Source organism: Trichosurus vulpecula, chromosome 7, assembly GCF_011100635.1.
Source record: "Trichosurus vulpecula isolate mTriVul1 chromosome 7, mTriVul1.pri, whole genome shotgun sequence".
In the NCBI taxonomy this organism is placed as follows: domain Eukaryota; kingdom Metazoa; phylum Chordata; class Mammalia; order Diprotodontia; family Phalangeridae; genus Trichosurus; species Trichosurus vulpecula.
In genome coordinates, this window is record NC_050579.1 from 163883787 (window position 1) to 163900621 (window position 16835).

The window sequence follows — 16835 nt, forward strand, 5'->3', positions numbered from 1 at the left end:
CTGTTCCAACTCAATGGATTCTTGTTAGAAGAATATTTTTGATGATACAAGCCAGACTCTTAGTCTTTTACTACCTAAATGACTTCATTAAGTATGGGGAAGAAGGAGTGGAATAACACATTTTGTAAAGTAAAAATGATTTCATTACAATTAATAGTTTTTCACAGTTGTTCAGCAACATCAGGCAAATAACCTTGCATAAAACCAGCAAGTAACCATTTGGAGGTCTCATTGGAAGAAGCTTATCTTTGCAAAAGTTTCTGGTAAAAGGATTGAAGAAAGTGTAATTACCTTCTGTGAGTTGAACAGTGAATATCATTCTATTCTAGTTAATGTGTTAAACATTGGAAGGGCAAGCCCCCCTTGCCTCTTCCCTATTACCAAGCTTTAGTTTAAAGCACTATCTTTATCTTGAGTTTCAGGTGCAGATCTGAACCTCTCATCAAAAAAAAAAAACCTTTTTCTTCTCTTCTTGGGAATGACTTACAAGATAGGACTCCTTTTTCTAAAAGATCAGCTGCATACACTGTATTTAACTGTTTGAATAGACAAGTTTTAAGAAGGTTAAAAAAAGGAGCCATGAAAGCACCAATCATTTCTTGCTGAAAAATTAATTTTTGTGCTACTCTGAATATTTAAAACTGCACATTATACCAGTGAATGCAAACCTTTTCATTTTTTCCCTACACAAAACATGGCATTGCCATCTGTCTCTGTCAATATGACTGTTTTTCTCCTTGCAGTCAAAGCATCTGTTTCATAAGGCAAACTTGCACACACACAGACACACACACACACACACACACTCATACATAGTCACACATACATGGACACACACACACACACTTTTGCATACACAGTTCTTTCAATATTAATGTCACATCCACACATGTCATAGGATCATAGCTTTAGAGTTTGCTGGAAGCAATCAGAAAAGTTATCTAGTTTACATCCCCAACCTCATTGGAATTTAGTGAGACCTGTGGAGGTTAAGTGACTTACTCAAGGTCACATAGCTATTAAATGGTATAGAGTGGATTTGAACTTAGGTCTTTTTATTCCAAATCCAGTACTCTGACTATTTCCCTGCACCTGACATTTAGGGGTGTGTGTGCGTGTGTGCGTGTGTGTGTGTGTGTATGTGCACACACGCACACATGTATACATGCACATGTGTATATGTATATACACATATTATACGTATCTATTCATATATATGCACACACATACAATTTAGAAACCCAAGAAATTTTGCGAGTATACCTTTGCATGACTCCATCAGATTTATCTTTACATGGTCTTATTTTAATAGCTTGAATTATCCCATGAACAGTGACTTAAAGATGAGATTTGCATTGAAAATCTCCTATGACCTTACTTCCTTTCCATCTGTTATGCTTTCTTGGTTAGTGCCTTGTTTGTCAATCCAGCTTAATTTCCCCTTTTGCTATTGAAAGAGGGAGGTGATAAAAGCAGGTATTGTGGGATTCTCAGTAGGCTTCGAACATATTTATAGTTTTCAATACAGAACCCCTTTCTCTATCTTTCTCTCTCCCTCTCCCTCTCTCTCTTTCTCTCTCTCTCTTTCCTTTTTAAAAATATTATTTCTTTATTTTTAACATTTGTTTTAACAAAAAAAAATTAGTTCTAAATTCTCTCCATCCCTTCATCCTCTTACCCACCCACTGAAAAGGCAAGCAATATATAAATCATACATATGAAATCATGTCTGACCTATAGTAGGTGCTTATTAACTGTTTATTTATTGACTGCCAGTCAATGAATATTGTACCAACCATGAAGCATTCAAGAATATTTCAATTCATTTCCATTTAACAAACATTTATTGATTGCTGACTATGGGCAAAGTACTGTGTGAGGTCCTAGGGGTACAAAGACAAGCATTAAACAGTCCTTGTCTTCAAGGAGCTGATGTTTGGAAGGACATAATTTGTACATAGAGAAGGAAATGCAAAATACATACAAAGCAAATAGAATGTTATTTAAGCTGGGGGGAACTAACAATTAGGGGGTCCAGGAAAGGCCTCATGTAGGAGGTGGCATCTGAGATAAGTCTTTTTTTGTTGATTAATTTATTTAATATTTTAAGTTTTCAGCATTGATTTTCACAAGAGTTTGAATTACAAATTTTCTCCCTATTTCTACCCTCCCCCCCACACTCCAAGATGGCATATAATTTGGTTGCTCTGTTCCCCAGTCAGCCCTCCCTTCTGTTACCCCACTCCCCCTCCCATCCCCTTTTCCCTTACTTTCTTGTAGGGCAAGATAAATTTCTGTGCCCCATTGCCTGTATATCTTATGTCCTAGTTGCATGCAAAAACTTTTTTTTGAACATCTGTTTTTAAAACTTTGAGTTCCAAATTTTCTCCCCTCTTCCCTCCCCCCCCGACCCTCCCTAAGAAGGCAAGCAATTCAACATAGGCCATATGCATAACATTATGTAAAACCCTTCCACAATACTCATGTTGTAAAAGACTAACTATATTTTGCTCCTTCCTATCCTGTCCCCCTTTATTCAATTTTCTCCCTTGACACTGTCCCTTTTCAAAAGTGTTTGCTTTTGATTACCTCCTCCCCCATCTACCTTCCCTTTTATCATCCCCCCTTTTTTATCTCCTTCCTCCTACTTTCCTGTGTATGTTATTCCATCCTCAGGTCAAATCCCATGACAGCAAGATTCACTCATTCCCCTCAGCTGCCCCCTCTTCCCTTCCTGCAGAACTGCTTTTTCTTGCCTCTTTTATGCAAGATAATTTACCCCATTCTATCTCTCCCTTTCTCCTTCTCTCAATATATTCCTCTCTCATACCTTAATTTGATTTTATTGTCTTAGATATCATCCCTTCATATGCAACTCACCCTGTGCCCTCCATATATGTGTGTGTGTGTATATATATATATATATGTGTATGTATATATATATATATATATATATATATATATATATATATATATATGTGTGTGTGTGTGTGTATGTATGTATGTATGTATGTATATTCCCTTCAGCTACCCTAATACTGAGGTCTCATGAGTTATACAGATCATCTTTCCATGTAGGAATGTAAACAAAACAGTTCAATTTTAGTAAGTCCCTTATGATTTCTCTTTCTTGTTTACTTTTTCATGCTTCTCTTGTGTCTTGTGTTTGAAAGTCAAATTTTCTATTCAGCTCTGGTCTTTTCACTGAGAAAGCTTGAAAGTCCTCTATTTTGTTGAAAATCCATATTTTGCCTTGGAGCATGATATTCAGTTTTGCTGGGTAGGTGATTCTAGGTTTTAATCCTAGCTCCATTGACCTCCAGAATATCATATTACAAGCCCTTTGATCCCTTAATGTAGAATCTGCTAGATCTTGTATTATTCTGATTGTGTTTCCACAATACTCAAATTGTTTCTTTCTGGCTGCTTGCAGTATTTTCTCCTTGATCTGGGAGCTCTGGAATTTGGTGACAATATTCCTAGGAGTTTTCTTTTTGGGATCTTTTTGAGGAGGCAATCAGTGGATTCTTTCAATTTCTATTTTGCCCTGTGGCTCTAGAGTATCAGGGCAGTTCTCTTTGATAATTTCTTGAAAAATTATATCTAGGCTCTATTTTTTGATCATGGCTTTCAGGTAGTCCAATAATTTCTAAATTATCTCTCCTGGATCTATTCTCCAGGTCAGTGGTTTTTCCTATGAGATATTTCTCATTGTCTTCCATTTTTTCATTCCTTTGGTTCTGCTTTATAATATCTTGATTTCTCATAAAGTCACTAGCTTCCACTTGCTCCAATCTAATTTTTAAGGTAGTATTTCCTTCAGTGGTATTTTGGACCTCCTTTTCCGTTTGGCTAATTCTGCCTTTCAAGGCATTCTTCTCCTCATTGGCTTTTTGGAGCTCTTTTGCCATTTGAGTTCGTCTATTTTTTTTTCTTAAATAAAAGGTTTATTTGCTCAAGGATCAGGGTGGATGCTCAATCAAAAAGACCAAAGCCCATATCGTCATCAGACTCTTCTGATTCCTCTTTCTTTTCTTCTTTCTTCTCCTCAGCAGCAGCAGGAGCAGGGCCACCAGCAGTTGGGGCAGCAGAACCAGCACTGGCAGCAACAGCACCACCGGAGGGCATGGAGGGCAGCTTACTGCTCCCCTGCACGATCACGTCCTCTATGTTCTTGCCACTCAGCTCGCTGATGACCTTTTTCAATCGCTCCTCGTCCGTCTCGATGCCCACGCTGTCCAGGATCTTTTTCAGGTCCTTGGAGTTGGGGGAGTCGTTGCCACCGAGAACAGCCAGGAGGTAGGCTGCCACATAGCGCATGCTGGCGTTCTGAGCTCTAGTCGGGTGCGGTCCCAGTGGTCGAGGGCTGGCGCTGCAGGTACAGCGGGAGCAGCAGTAAGCGCAAGTCCAACCTCGGCTGTGGCCAGGCCGAGAAAGAAGTTCGTCTATTTTTAAGGTGTTATTTTCTTCAGTATTTTTTGCGGTCTTCTTTAGCCAGTCATTGACTTGTTTTCATGGTTTTCTTGCATTACTCTCATTTCTCTTCCCATTTTTCCTCTACTTGTCTAACTTGCTTTTCCAAATCCTTTTTGAGCTCTTCCATGGCCTGAGACCAGGTCATGTTTTTCTTGGAGGCTTTTGATGTAGGCTTTTTGACTTTGTTGACTTCTTCTTGCTGTATGTTTTGGTCTTCTTTGTCACCAAAGAAAGATTCCAAAGTCTGAGTCTGAATCTGAGTCTGTTGTCACTGTCTGGCCATGTTCCCAGCCAACTTACTTGATCCTTGAGTTTTTTGTTGGGGTATGACTGGTTGTAAAGTATACAGTACTTTGTCCCAAGCTTGAGTAGCTGCGTTGTTGTTTTCAGAGCTATTTCTACACAGCAAGCTCTGCCACACCAGTGCTACTCCTCCCCCAAGAACCGCCAACACGAACCGAACTCAGATCTAAACTGGCTCTGTACTCCAGCTCAGATCCGCCACTTAATTCTTCCCACCAGGTGGGCCCAGGGCCAGAAGCAACTGCAGCTGCATCTCTGCAAGCAGCCTCAGAACTGCATCACCTCCGCTGCCTCCGGGGCGGTGGCCAAACTGCAAACTCCCTTCACTTTGTCCCCGCAGCTTTTCCCACCAACATTCTCTGTTGTACTTGGTGTTTGTGGGCTGAGAAGTCTGGCCACTGCCACAGCTCACTGCTCTGCTCCGCTCCCAGTTCTTGCGACAGACCTTACCCCACGACCATCCAGGCTGTCCTGGGCTGGAGCCCTGCTTCCCTCTGCTATTTCATGGGTTCTGCAGTTCTAGAATTTGTTCAGAGCCATTTTTGTAGGTGTTTGGAGGGACCTGGGGGGGAGCTCACACAAGTCCCTGCTTTCTAACTGCCATCTTGGCTCTGCTCCTGAGATATGTCTTAAAAGAAGCTAGTGATTGCAAGAGGCAGAGGTAAGGAGTGAGCATTTTCTAGGCATTGTGAATAGCTTTTGGAGAGACATGAGAGTGAGAGGCTAAATGTCAAGTATGGAGAACAAGTAGGTTCATTTGACTGAAATCTGTAATGGGTGGAATGAAGGGAAGGGAGTGTAGAGAGATATGTTGCCACCAGATGGCAATGATCTTTAAATGCCAAATGGAATGAGTTTGTATCTTTCTCAAGGAGCAATAGGAAGCCACTAAAATTTGTTGAACGGGGTCAGAACTATTTTACATGAATATCAATTTGGCAGTTAGGTGGAAGTGGTGCCCCTTCCAGAGAGACTTGTTAGGAAGCTATTGCAATAATTCAGGCAAGAGATGACTAGGGACTGAATTTGCAGTCAAATTGAGAGAATAGAACAGATGGTAACAGCTGAGTGGTATAGAAAATAAAGACATGGATAATTCAAGAAGAAATGTGTTTGAATCTTACCTTGGACTTCATTTTTTTCTTTTCTTTTAACATCCTCATAGTTTTCCACTGAATTTCTTCCCCTTCTTCTCCCAGAGAGCCATCTCATATAACACATACTATCTTTTAAAGACAAAAAGGGAAATATAAGAGAAAAAAATCAGCAAACTGCTCAATATATTTCAAAAGTCCAAAAATTTGAACAATGTACAATTGTGTGCCTTAGACATTTATTAGCTATATCACCCTGGACAAATCACTTAACCTCTATGAACCTCAGTTTCCTTAACTGTATAATGAGGGGGTTTCACTTGAGGATCTTTCTAGTTCTAAATCTATGATCCTCCCATCCTTTGATCCTATGTGGGTAATATTGTATAGGTGAAATAAACAAGCCTTTGTAGCTAAGTCAAGGACCAGACAGAATCTAGGATGACTTCAGGGTTGCAATTTCAGAGACTAAAAGGATGGTGAATGGCTTCTATGAGTATAAGGAAGTTAGGAAGAAGACTGGATTTCAGGTAAAAAAAAATGATGGATTCCATGTTGGACATATGAAGTTTCAGATACTTGCAGGCATTTAGGTGGAGAAGTCCAGCAGGCAGTTGGTGATGTAGGAGTTATGGTCAGGATAATCAGGCCTAGGCATGTTAACATAGGAATCATCTTGATAGGGATGATAAATGAAGCTCTGAAAGCTGAAGTGATTACCATTAGACAATATATAGAGAGGAGAAAATGGTTGAAGACAAATCCGCAGGTACATGCATGCAGAGGGACAATGCGTGGATGAAAATATAGCCAAGGCATTTTTGAAGGTATAGATAAACTTGAAGAGGGAAAACAGAAGGGATTGATGCCAAGAAAGCATAGAGGAGAGACAATTTTTATATGAAGGAGATGGTGAATGGTATTATGTGCTGAAGAGTAGTCAAGGAGAATGAGATTTGAGAAATGACCAATGGATTTGACAATTAACAGATCATTGGAGAGAGCAACTTCAATCATATGGTGGGATTGCAAGTTAAATTTCAAGGGGCTGAGAATAGGCACGGGAAGGGTACCTAGTGAAAGAGGACATTTTGGTTATCTTCAGGAGTCTAAAGTCATTATGGCTAAAACTTTTCTTCCAATGTGGTGGGACACAACAACTTACACACAACAGCTGGACTCAGAGTAGCACTGAGTTAAGATCATCAATGGGAAAGTAGTAGGAAATGACAGGCTGTAGAGGTTGGTAGGAAGAGACTTTTGAAAGGAGATCTGAAAGGATGAGGAATTAGGAGATGACAATGAGTCTGGGGCTGAAGTCAGAAAGGATTTCCATGCAGAAGACTGATTGTATTTGACCCAACTAAAACTTTATTTATAATTAAGAAGAATTCAGTGAACTCTTCTGTGCCCCTATTTCATATGCTAAGAAATAGAATCTAGGAACACTTAGAACTTCTTTATATTTACTTAAAAAAACTGCATTTACTTTTACATAAGCAAATTATATAAACAACATAGCTCCTTCTATTCAGTGTCATCACTTATAATAATTAAAAAGAGGAGAAAAAGAATTTAACAAAATTAATTATGTCAACCCACTCTGATATTATATATTGTACCTTAATATTTATTTATTTATTACATTTCAATTTTTTTTTTATTGTTGATGTCCTGTTTTAATATTTCACTGGTGATGGTGGGGAACTCCCAGTGAGGAAATCCGTCTACCAGTGCATACTTACAGCTGTTAGGCAACACATGGTTTCCTTAGAGACATACAGAGATAGAGTGACTTTAGGGTCACATAGCCTTAAACTTTTATCTTCTAGAATCTAGGATCAGCTCTCTAACCATTACACCATGCTGCTTCTATATACTTTAAAAAACTACTTTAAAAAGAAAATCCCCCTTCTTTTTCCTTCTTATAGATTAAATAGCACAATGAGAACTTGTATTTTAGAAATGTTTGTAGAATGATCAGGGTGTTACAGATTTACACATTCTTGTTATAACCACACTTTTGTGGTTGTATAGCAAGAGTGTGGTCAAAACCATTCTCCCAAGAGGTACTAAAGGGATCAATAGTTTGTACAGGGATTGTTTGATAGTAGCAGTGAGGTCCTCTAAGATGCAAATATACAACAATGCTCTAAATATCATTGATAAACATAGTCCTACCCCATTAAAATGGTTCCTCTAGCATATGAAAAGATCACGCAGGCAGAAAAAATAAGAGCATGGTATTGAAAGTCAATGGTCCTGGCAAGTGACTTAACACTCAAAATCTCTCCTCAACCTTTAAAATGACAGCTTGTAATGTCTCTGTTAGTGTCCAAAGAAGAGTTCTATTCTGAATTGGCATATTCTGTAAAGGTCAATTCCCCTTTCTTGCAGTTTTTCCACTCACAATAATGAGCAGAATTCTCTATTTTTCTGCATGGGAAAGTGATCATTAGAGCCTTTTCCAGATTCTTTGCAATAACTGGAAGTTTGAGAAAGGGCCTTAGGATCTTACCTTAACTCTTTCATACAATTGTGTGAAGGATGAAGTCCAATTCTTCTCTAAGAAAAACAGTTAGTTCTCATTAAGTTTAGACTTCTGTCCTAAAAAAAGTTAACAATTTCCCATTATCCTAGGGATTTAATTTGAAACCACCTTAGATATAGAGGCATTTGAGGTCATTAGTTATATCATCATGGTGCAGTGGAAAAAAACAATGTCCAGAATCAAAGTACCTTCTGGGTTCAAATTAAGGCTTTCTACCACTAAACTATGGGGATGATGTTGGACAAGTCATTTCACCTCTATGGGATTCCATTTACTCACTTATAAATGGAATGGTTGTGATCATGGTCAAATAGATGATCTATAAGGTACCTTCCAGTTCTAATCAATGACCTTACATGTATGATTATGGTGTGTTTTTGGTTGTGAACTGGAAACATGCTTTCATGGGTGTAGTGAAGACCCAAAGAAGAAACTTCCTCAGTCAGGGAAGATTTGCACTTGTTCTGAAACTAGATCTTTAAACGTTTACTGGAGCACTGGGAGATGAAGTGACTTGATCAGGATTGTATAGCCAGTATATAGCAGAAGCAGTACTTGAATCTAGTTTTCTCTGAAAATGAGGCCCATGCTGTAGCCACTACACCACACAGCCTCATATGAAGGACATGGTGGTTTGCAATGTTAATGAGGACAGCCAAAGTCTTACCACCAAAAGCCTGGAGTCAAAAGGCAATATGGGCCCAGATAGTAAGACTGCAATTAGAGGTGGAAATGAATTTAGAGATTAATGAATTCAATCCATTCATTTCTTAAATGCATAAACTTCAGCTCAGAATGGGGAAAAAAAAACTTGTGCAAAGCCACTCAGAAAGCAGCTAGTGGGTTGACAGTGACATTTTTATTCAACACTAGAAGGGTTGTTAAGTCATTTCAGTTTTGTCTGACTTTTATGGCCCCATCTGTGCTTTTCTTGGCAAAGATACTGGAGTGGTTGGTTATTTCCTTGTCCAGTGGATCCAGAGGGTCCCTTTTGTCAGGCAATCAGAAATTAAGTCATTTCCCCAGGGTCACACAGTTAGGATGTGTCCGAGGCTGACTTGAGCTCAGGTCTTCCTGATTCCATGCCTACTGAGCCACCAGCTGTGCAAAGAGAAAGGAAGAGAGAAAAAGTACAATTCTAAAGCTTGGAATGCAAAAGATAACACCCCAGCTGATTCAGCAGAGCCATGTCTAACTGAAAGTTTGAGGAACAGAATTCTGGTGATTTTGCTATTTTTCTTGCAGGTTGTATTCTCATCTTAGCTACTTGTTTTTATTTTTCAGCAACCCCATATTTTGCTCTTTGTTCTCCTTAAGCTCTGCTCCTCCCCCAAAACTGATCTGCTTAACGGGCTTTCAGGTTTTCATTCCAGGCTTTAACCAAGTCATTTCTCATATCTGTAATATTTTATATCAGTGAAATATTATATCAATCGAAAATTGGGTGGTTCAATTTTTTATCTGCTAGTGACATTTTTATGCCGGTATCTATAGTAGAGAGAGGTCTGTAAATAGTCTTGCTATTACATACATTGGGTAGATATCAATAAAGCAGAGAAATGAATTACATAAGCAGCTAAATTTCATAAAGTTTTTGAAAAAGCCAGAATCAGTTACCAGTCAGAAGGAGAGAGGATTGCCCAGTATTCAGTAATAGTATTGCCTGACATGTATATAATGATTTAAAGTTTTCATGGAGCTTTACATGCATTAAATCTTTCAGCCACACAACAGCACTGTGAGCTAGGTGCGATTTTAATCATCATTCGTAGAAGAAGAAACTGAGGGAAAATTATTGTTAAAATGATCTACTATAGAACATACATTTGCGAAAGTTGTATTCTCTTGTCTATATCCAGGATAGTATCAATGTAGATTATTCTTATAATAATTTCACAAAGCATATACATAGGCAAACGATTTAGACATTACATATGTTTTCTCAGATGTCACTTTTCTTTAAGAATGAGATCATTGATTTACCCCAATCATTTGGAATTCTTCTGTCTTTCAGAAATCTTGAGATTCAGTCCCTCAACACTGTCAAACCTGTGATGCCTCTAGTATGTGTCTCTCATGTTTACTTTGTCTAGTTCAAGGGTTCTTCCCATCTTTTATTTTTCATACCAGTACATTAGAGAATATGATGTCTGATTTCAAATGCAGCACTTTCACTGACACTGATGATATCGAAAGCAGTTATAGAAAATTTTGCCTCATCCTCCATCAGTTTATTATCTTCCCGTTCCATATTTAAATATTCTCTGGATGATGTGGTGGAGATATCTCTTACTATGCTTTCTGTAAGTTTCTTCCTTCTCCTCTCCATTATTTCTCACTATTTTTTGAGTTAATTAATACTACTCATAATTTCCATCATACTGCTGTATGAGCATTTATAAATGATTTTATCTTCAGAGCCATTGTAGTTCTTGATCACCATCTCTCTCTATCAGAGACAGATGTATCTCACTTGTCACTTAGTTTCTAGGTTACTTTGATCTTGTGACAATTGATTTATATCACTTAACCTCCCTGAAGAAATAGTAATCCTCTGTTCTGATATCCATTTTTTTCACTGTCAATTGCTTATTTAAATAGGGTCAGAACACAGTTGCCTCACTTGCCTACCATATATACTTATTTCGATTCTTCCAATTTGGGATTGCTTTTGATATTTCCTCAACATGTAGATGATCTTACTGGCAAAACATAGAGCTAATTTAGAAATTACTCACATTGGTAATTGGTTATTTCCTATTAAGAAAGAATTAATTTTATCTTGACTACTCATACTCATCATTTCCAGGACATCTTAACTATCTTCTTGTTCACTCCCCTCCTAGCTGTGGTTTTGTATCTCCTGGACTTTGACACCATGATAGCTTAGTTCCCAGGAATATCATCCCAGGGATTTCTTGCCCCGAAACACTTCTTTGCCATTCTAATTTTTTCTCCCATGGTTGAGTTTTTCTGGAAACAAGCCCAGGCCAGACATATCCCATTCCTCTCCTAACTGCTCTTCTAACTATATGACCTTCAATACCATTCCTCTATTTGGGAGCCTTCTCCCCGCCCTACCCCACCCCTACACTTTCCCTGATTTTTGGCTCCCTTTTTGTGGGGTCTTCACCTATTAGAATATAATCTCTTTAAGGACAGGGATTATATTTCTTTCTGCTTGTATTTATATCCATAGCTCATAGCAAAGTGTCTGGCATACAGCAAATAAACATTTGTTGCCTACCTGTCCTGAAGAAAATATTCCTGATATAAAAGAACGAGCTTTCCAAATGGTATTCACTTTGGGGAGCTTTCTTGATTCTAACTCTTGAAACAAGTTTGTCCATGTATTCTTTACTGTGTTTTCCTCTGCCCACATTTGTACTGACATCTAAAATACTCAAGTGAATATGAGACCTTGTTGATTTGGGAGTTCCCTTAAGTGGTGAAAAAATCCATTCATGCCTAACAATTTTGGGCAATTCTTCTTTATATACTTTTCTGAAGTTACAATAGGAAGGTTCACCTAACATACTGGAGGCTATAATGAGAGTCTCAGTGGAACACTTAGGCTATTTACCTGTTATCTGTCACCATCGCATGATAATCTCCAGCTTCACTTCTTATCATATATTTTCTGATGATATTCCTTTCTCCTATGCTTCTTTAATGTTCCTTACTGGTTATATGATAATTCACACCAACATGCCTCTTTTGTATGATTCTCATTTTTAAGTATTTCGGAATTGTTATATTCCATATCTTGTTGCCATGCAGCAACACTTGTAGAATGTTGCTATTAAAAAATGGAACTTTGTTTCCATGGGGATCTTGTTGTCATTAAAATGAAGTTTACCAGTTTAGACAACTCTTCTCTGGTTCAACTTTAGGCCAAACTTGTTGTCCATTCCTACTGCCTGTCTCAGATATACATACTGATGAGATGAATATGTTCTATGGGTTATCCAATCAAATGAATATTATAATCAGGGAAATAGACTTTCCTCATTCATTTTTTTTTCTTTCTGAAAGGATAGTCAAAATTCTTTTACATTGAATGGTTAGAAATCTTTTCCAAGAGGCTCTTCCACTGGAACACTGAACTTGACTTTGTGAAAATATACACACCTATGTATATATTAATACATACATATGCATATATACATGTACATATGTCTACGTATCCCCATGAATATGTACATACATATACACCTACACTCATCCATACATATATACATACCTATATCTGGGAAAGATAATATAGTTGAATGATGAGCTACTGCCAAAGTTGAAAAGAAGAGTGGACTGACTTGTTTTGGGAAATTGGGAAGTGTTTCTACTATCTCCAGTTTCCCATAATAATAATGGCCTATTTTTTCAATACAAATATTTTATTGATATCGCTGAGTGGCAGTGAGATGTAACTCCAAAAACTAAAGATGACCATTACACAGAGAGACAGCAATGGAGAGATGCCACAGCTGCAATATATAACCAACAAGTTACTCTGAAGAACAGAAATATCATGCAAAACTCATTAAATAAGAGAAGAAAAGGACTTGGGTTGGCAATGTGATAAAAGTGAAGAGTGACAAGTGGATGACCTGAGGGTTCTACTGTTACCCATGGTATGTTGGGAGAAAGTGAGGAAGACCTCCAACTTGTTTAGCATAGCCTCTATGGTGAACTCTTGGGAGGCTATGGATAGCTGAGCAAGATGAGCTGGTATCAGTTGGTTAAGAGAATATGAGGAAATTGTGTCGGGGAAGTTGTATGAGGAAACCTATGGTCCTGACACAGAAGGTCAACAGCCTACTCTACTTGTATTTAAGACTGGGCATTGAGTTCTTAGCTTACTTGAAAGAAAACCATGCTATCTTAACAACAAATCATGGTCAAATTGCTCTTTTTCTAAATACCCAGTGAAGTAATATCTTCATCTCCCAAAAGATACTTGATACATTGTCAATAAAAATCAACTAAGTGTAATCAAAATTTGTCCTTTTGAAAAAAATGCTTCATGATTTTAATATTTTTAATTCTTCCCTATCAGCAGCAAGGCATAGTGAAAAGCATAATTAATTTGGAGTTGGAGGACCCAAATTTGAATCCTAGCTCTAACTCTCAATTATATGACTAACCTTAACCTTTTTCGCTGTCAGTTTGTTCATCAGTAAAATTAGGTAGTTGACAAAAATACAAAATGTCAATTTTGACCTCTAAACCTCTAATTCTGTGAATCTTCTCATACTGGAAAAATATTTTTAAAGAAAATTCAGGAAAAGTGAGTTAAATCCAAATATTAAACCTAGATTTCAAGTAAGAGTTTGGAAAAAACCTGGTGATTCTTTTCTATTTTGTTTTGTTGAAGTATAGAAAGCAAAATTTGGTTGACCTGATTTGGAAATGCATTATTTCAACATTTATACATTATCAAGACAATTCATAGGAATTATCACATTGTATCAGTAAGGCAAGATTCATGACCTCAAGGATTACCGTGAACATGCCTGTATGGTTTGGAATCGCAAAGTATGAAAAACTCTCTAGGTAGAAAGCAGAGGAAGTATAACATATATTTAGACTCCAGAGTATCAAATCCTAAAACCAGCTACTCCAATTCAATATAACAGTAATTATATTCCAAAACCAGTAAGCCCACCTCAGTGTAGCAACAAGGAAATTACAACACAGTATTATAGTGAGGAACAAAGTCATCCTCTAACCTTCCCCCCTGCTAAGGCCTTCTTATAAACAATCACTCATGAATTCTAACTCTCAGCTCAGCACTCTCTTCTGCAGCTCTGCTGACCCTGACTCTCTCAATGTCTGCTCTTCAGCGCCCTCTTGATGTCTGCTGCCTCAATGTCTTCTTCTCAGTTTTGTTGCTTTCAGTTTTGCTACTCTCAATTCTGCTGTTCTCAGTTCTGGGCTCTCTTTAGATAGTCTTAACCGGCATCTGATTGGCTAGAACTCAGCGCACATATAATTGGCTCTGGTCTTAGCACCTCTTCTTATAGCTCTGAGGGTTGCACACCTCTCCACATCCTACTTAGTGAAAGGGTGTGGGCCTGGCTACACACAGAACTCTAATCAAGCTTTCCCACCTAGCCCCACCTGAGGCCTATTGAATGGGTGGGGAAGATCCTTGATCACATTAACATCACACACATTTACTTTCATGTTGCTATTTAATCATGCAATTAGACAAAATATCATTCCATACTCTGAAAATTTGGATGAATTTTCTAATGCAAATGAATTGTATATTTCTAGTACAGAGTGTGACTATGTCTTTGAATCCCCTCCTTATTCTCCCCCTCCCACCCAGTATGTCCTCAAATGGCATCCTGAGTTTAAAGTTCTTTGCAAACTTTATAGCTGTTAATAGATAAATGTCAGCTTTTAAAAAAAAAAAAAGGTTGTGCTTTAGGGTGTGTTTTCTTTTCCATTTTCATTTCATGGTTCCTATCTTGAGGATGAATAAGCAGGTAAATGATCCCTGGAGCAGTGGCTCATTCTGAAGCAGCAGCACTACTACTGAAATCTCCCTGAAAATGTAATGAAGACTCTCATGCGGACAGATTCTTTTTTTTTTTTTTTTGGATTTGATCCAGAGAGCAAATAGATAACCCAGGGAGAAAGCAAAGGGAATGCAGTAAAAAAAGAATCTTCCTTGTTTTTCTTCTGAGGGGAGGAAATGATTGCTTTAAACTCTGCAGTTAAACATCTCTGACAACCACCAAATAGTTGAGTGTGTTTACAGTACCCAGGTGAGGCTGAGATGAATGCTGGGCCTTCCATAGAATGATAATTAGGAAACTGTTCAGCTTTGGGAATGAGGGCAAAATGCCATAGTGAGATGGGTCACTGAAAAGCAAATGTGGATACTGAGAACAGATTTTCCTTTTCTCTAGCTGGACGTTCAATGGGCCTCTATTTTGTACTAGAAGTGCAGCCATTTTCATTGTGCTCCAAGAAGAGGAAATATTTCACATTTCTATACCATTATAAGGTTTTCAACATCCTTTCCTTCTCATCCTCTGAAAGTAAGAATTTTTTTAGCTTGAATATGTGATTTCATCCTTATAGGAAACTCCTAATGAGGAATTTCTTCTGTTGCCCAGGACACTGAGAGATTAGGTGACTTTTGTGGGGTCAAACAGCCAGTATGTGTTAGAGGAAGGACTTGAACCCAAATCTTCCTGGCCCAGAAGCCCGTTCTCTGCTCATTATGCTATGCTGTGTCAGTCAGTTGCAAAAATATGATTATATATTGCAGATTAGGAAACAGAGGCTGTGACATGTCCAGGGTTACATACTGGAACCATAATTCAAACCCAGCTTCTCAACTCTGAGTTTCATTATATCATACAGCCTCAGTAGAAACAAGGCTGCTTTCTGAAGGCCTGAACAAACAAATGCATTAGCCCTTTGAATTCATTTAAACTGATCCAATGATGTTGTCTACTTTGACAGTATATGTTGTTGCTTGATGTGATTTCTTTTGAACTGAATTAGCAGGAAAGCTAATCTCTGCCAAACTAAGAGCACGAATTTTGTCTAACATGAGATTCCAAAGCATGTTAGTGATAATTTGCCCAATGGAACTTTGTATACTTATAAAATTTTAACTCTTTAAACATAGGCCCATCTTTTTAACACCAGTGTTCTTTAGAATTACAATTAAGGATCACACAAGGGTAATGAAAAGACACAGTATTTGTGAGCATACTGTACCTAATACATTACACATGGGGAATTATGCCGGAGCAACTTTATAAAAGATGTTATTAGAGAAATTTAGGATCAGGTTAATAAAAATGATTGACTAGTAATATAGCAAGAGGGATACCTAACCAGTAGCTGATGTGGTCCTTTAGTATCTAGGCAAAGTTAAGAGAAAAAGAGGGAGACCTTCTGAACACCTTTGATGGCTTGAGTAGTGGGATACCAGAGATGGGGAGAAACTATGTGCATACACATAGTGTTTGAATTTAGCAATTCTATTCCTTTTGTTGATTCTATACCTGTGAGTAAAAATGTATGCAGAAGCATGCTTTCCTGCTTGTTTGTACAGTTAACGTCGGTATGCCTTGATCATACAATGAAAGCTCAATGAAACAGAAAGAAGACAAAGGAATTTCTTTGTGGAATATGGGCTTGATACTTATTCTGATGAGATAAATTCACACTGGCCATACTCCTTAAACTAATGAGAATGGTAGCTGTTAGACAAACAGAGAGAATAGACAGCACCAGTTCACAATATTTGGCACTGTCCTAGAGTTTCCTACACTATTAGTTATGCCAACTGAATTGCCAGGGAGACTGAACGGTTCTTAAAAGGCTGATTCTTATTGTGAATAGAATAGGACAAGTGTCAGCAACACCCCCTAGTTACTAAA

At 38.0% G+C, this 16835-nt stretch overlaps 1 protein-coding gene across 1 annotated transcript; it reads right to left on the reverse strand.

The window, feature by feature from the left end:
* Positions 1-3924: 3924 nt before the first annotated feature.
* Positions 3925-4320, reverse strand: LOC118858320 (60S acidic ribosomal protein P2-like). Its single transcript, XM_036768817.1, has one exon. The coding sequence runs from the start codon at positions 4318-4320 to the stop codon at positions 3976-3978; it is 345 nt and encodes a 114-aa protein (XP_036624712.1). The 3' UTR covers positions 3925-3975.
* Positions 4321-16835: the final 12515 nt, after the last annotated feature.

Excerpts from the sequence above, each read along its gene's own strand:
- LOC118858320 (XM_036768817.1), bottom strand. The coding sequence starts at position 4,320 with ATGCGCTATGTGGCAGCCTACCTCCTGGCTGTTCTCGGTGGCAACGAC.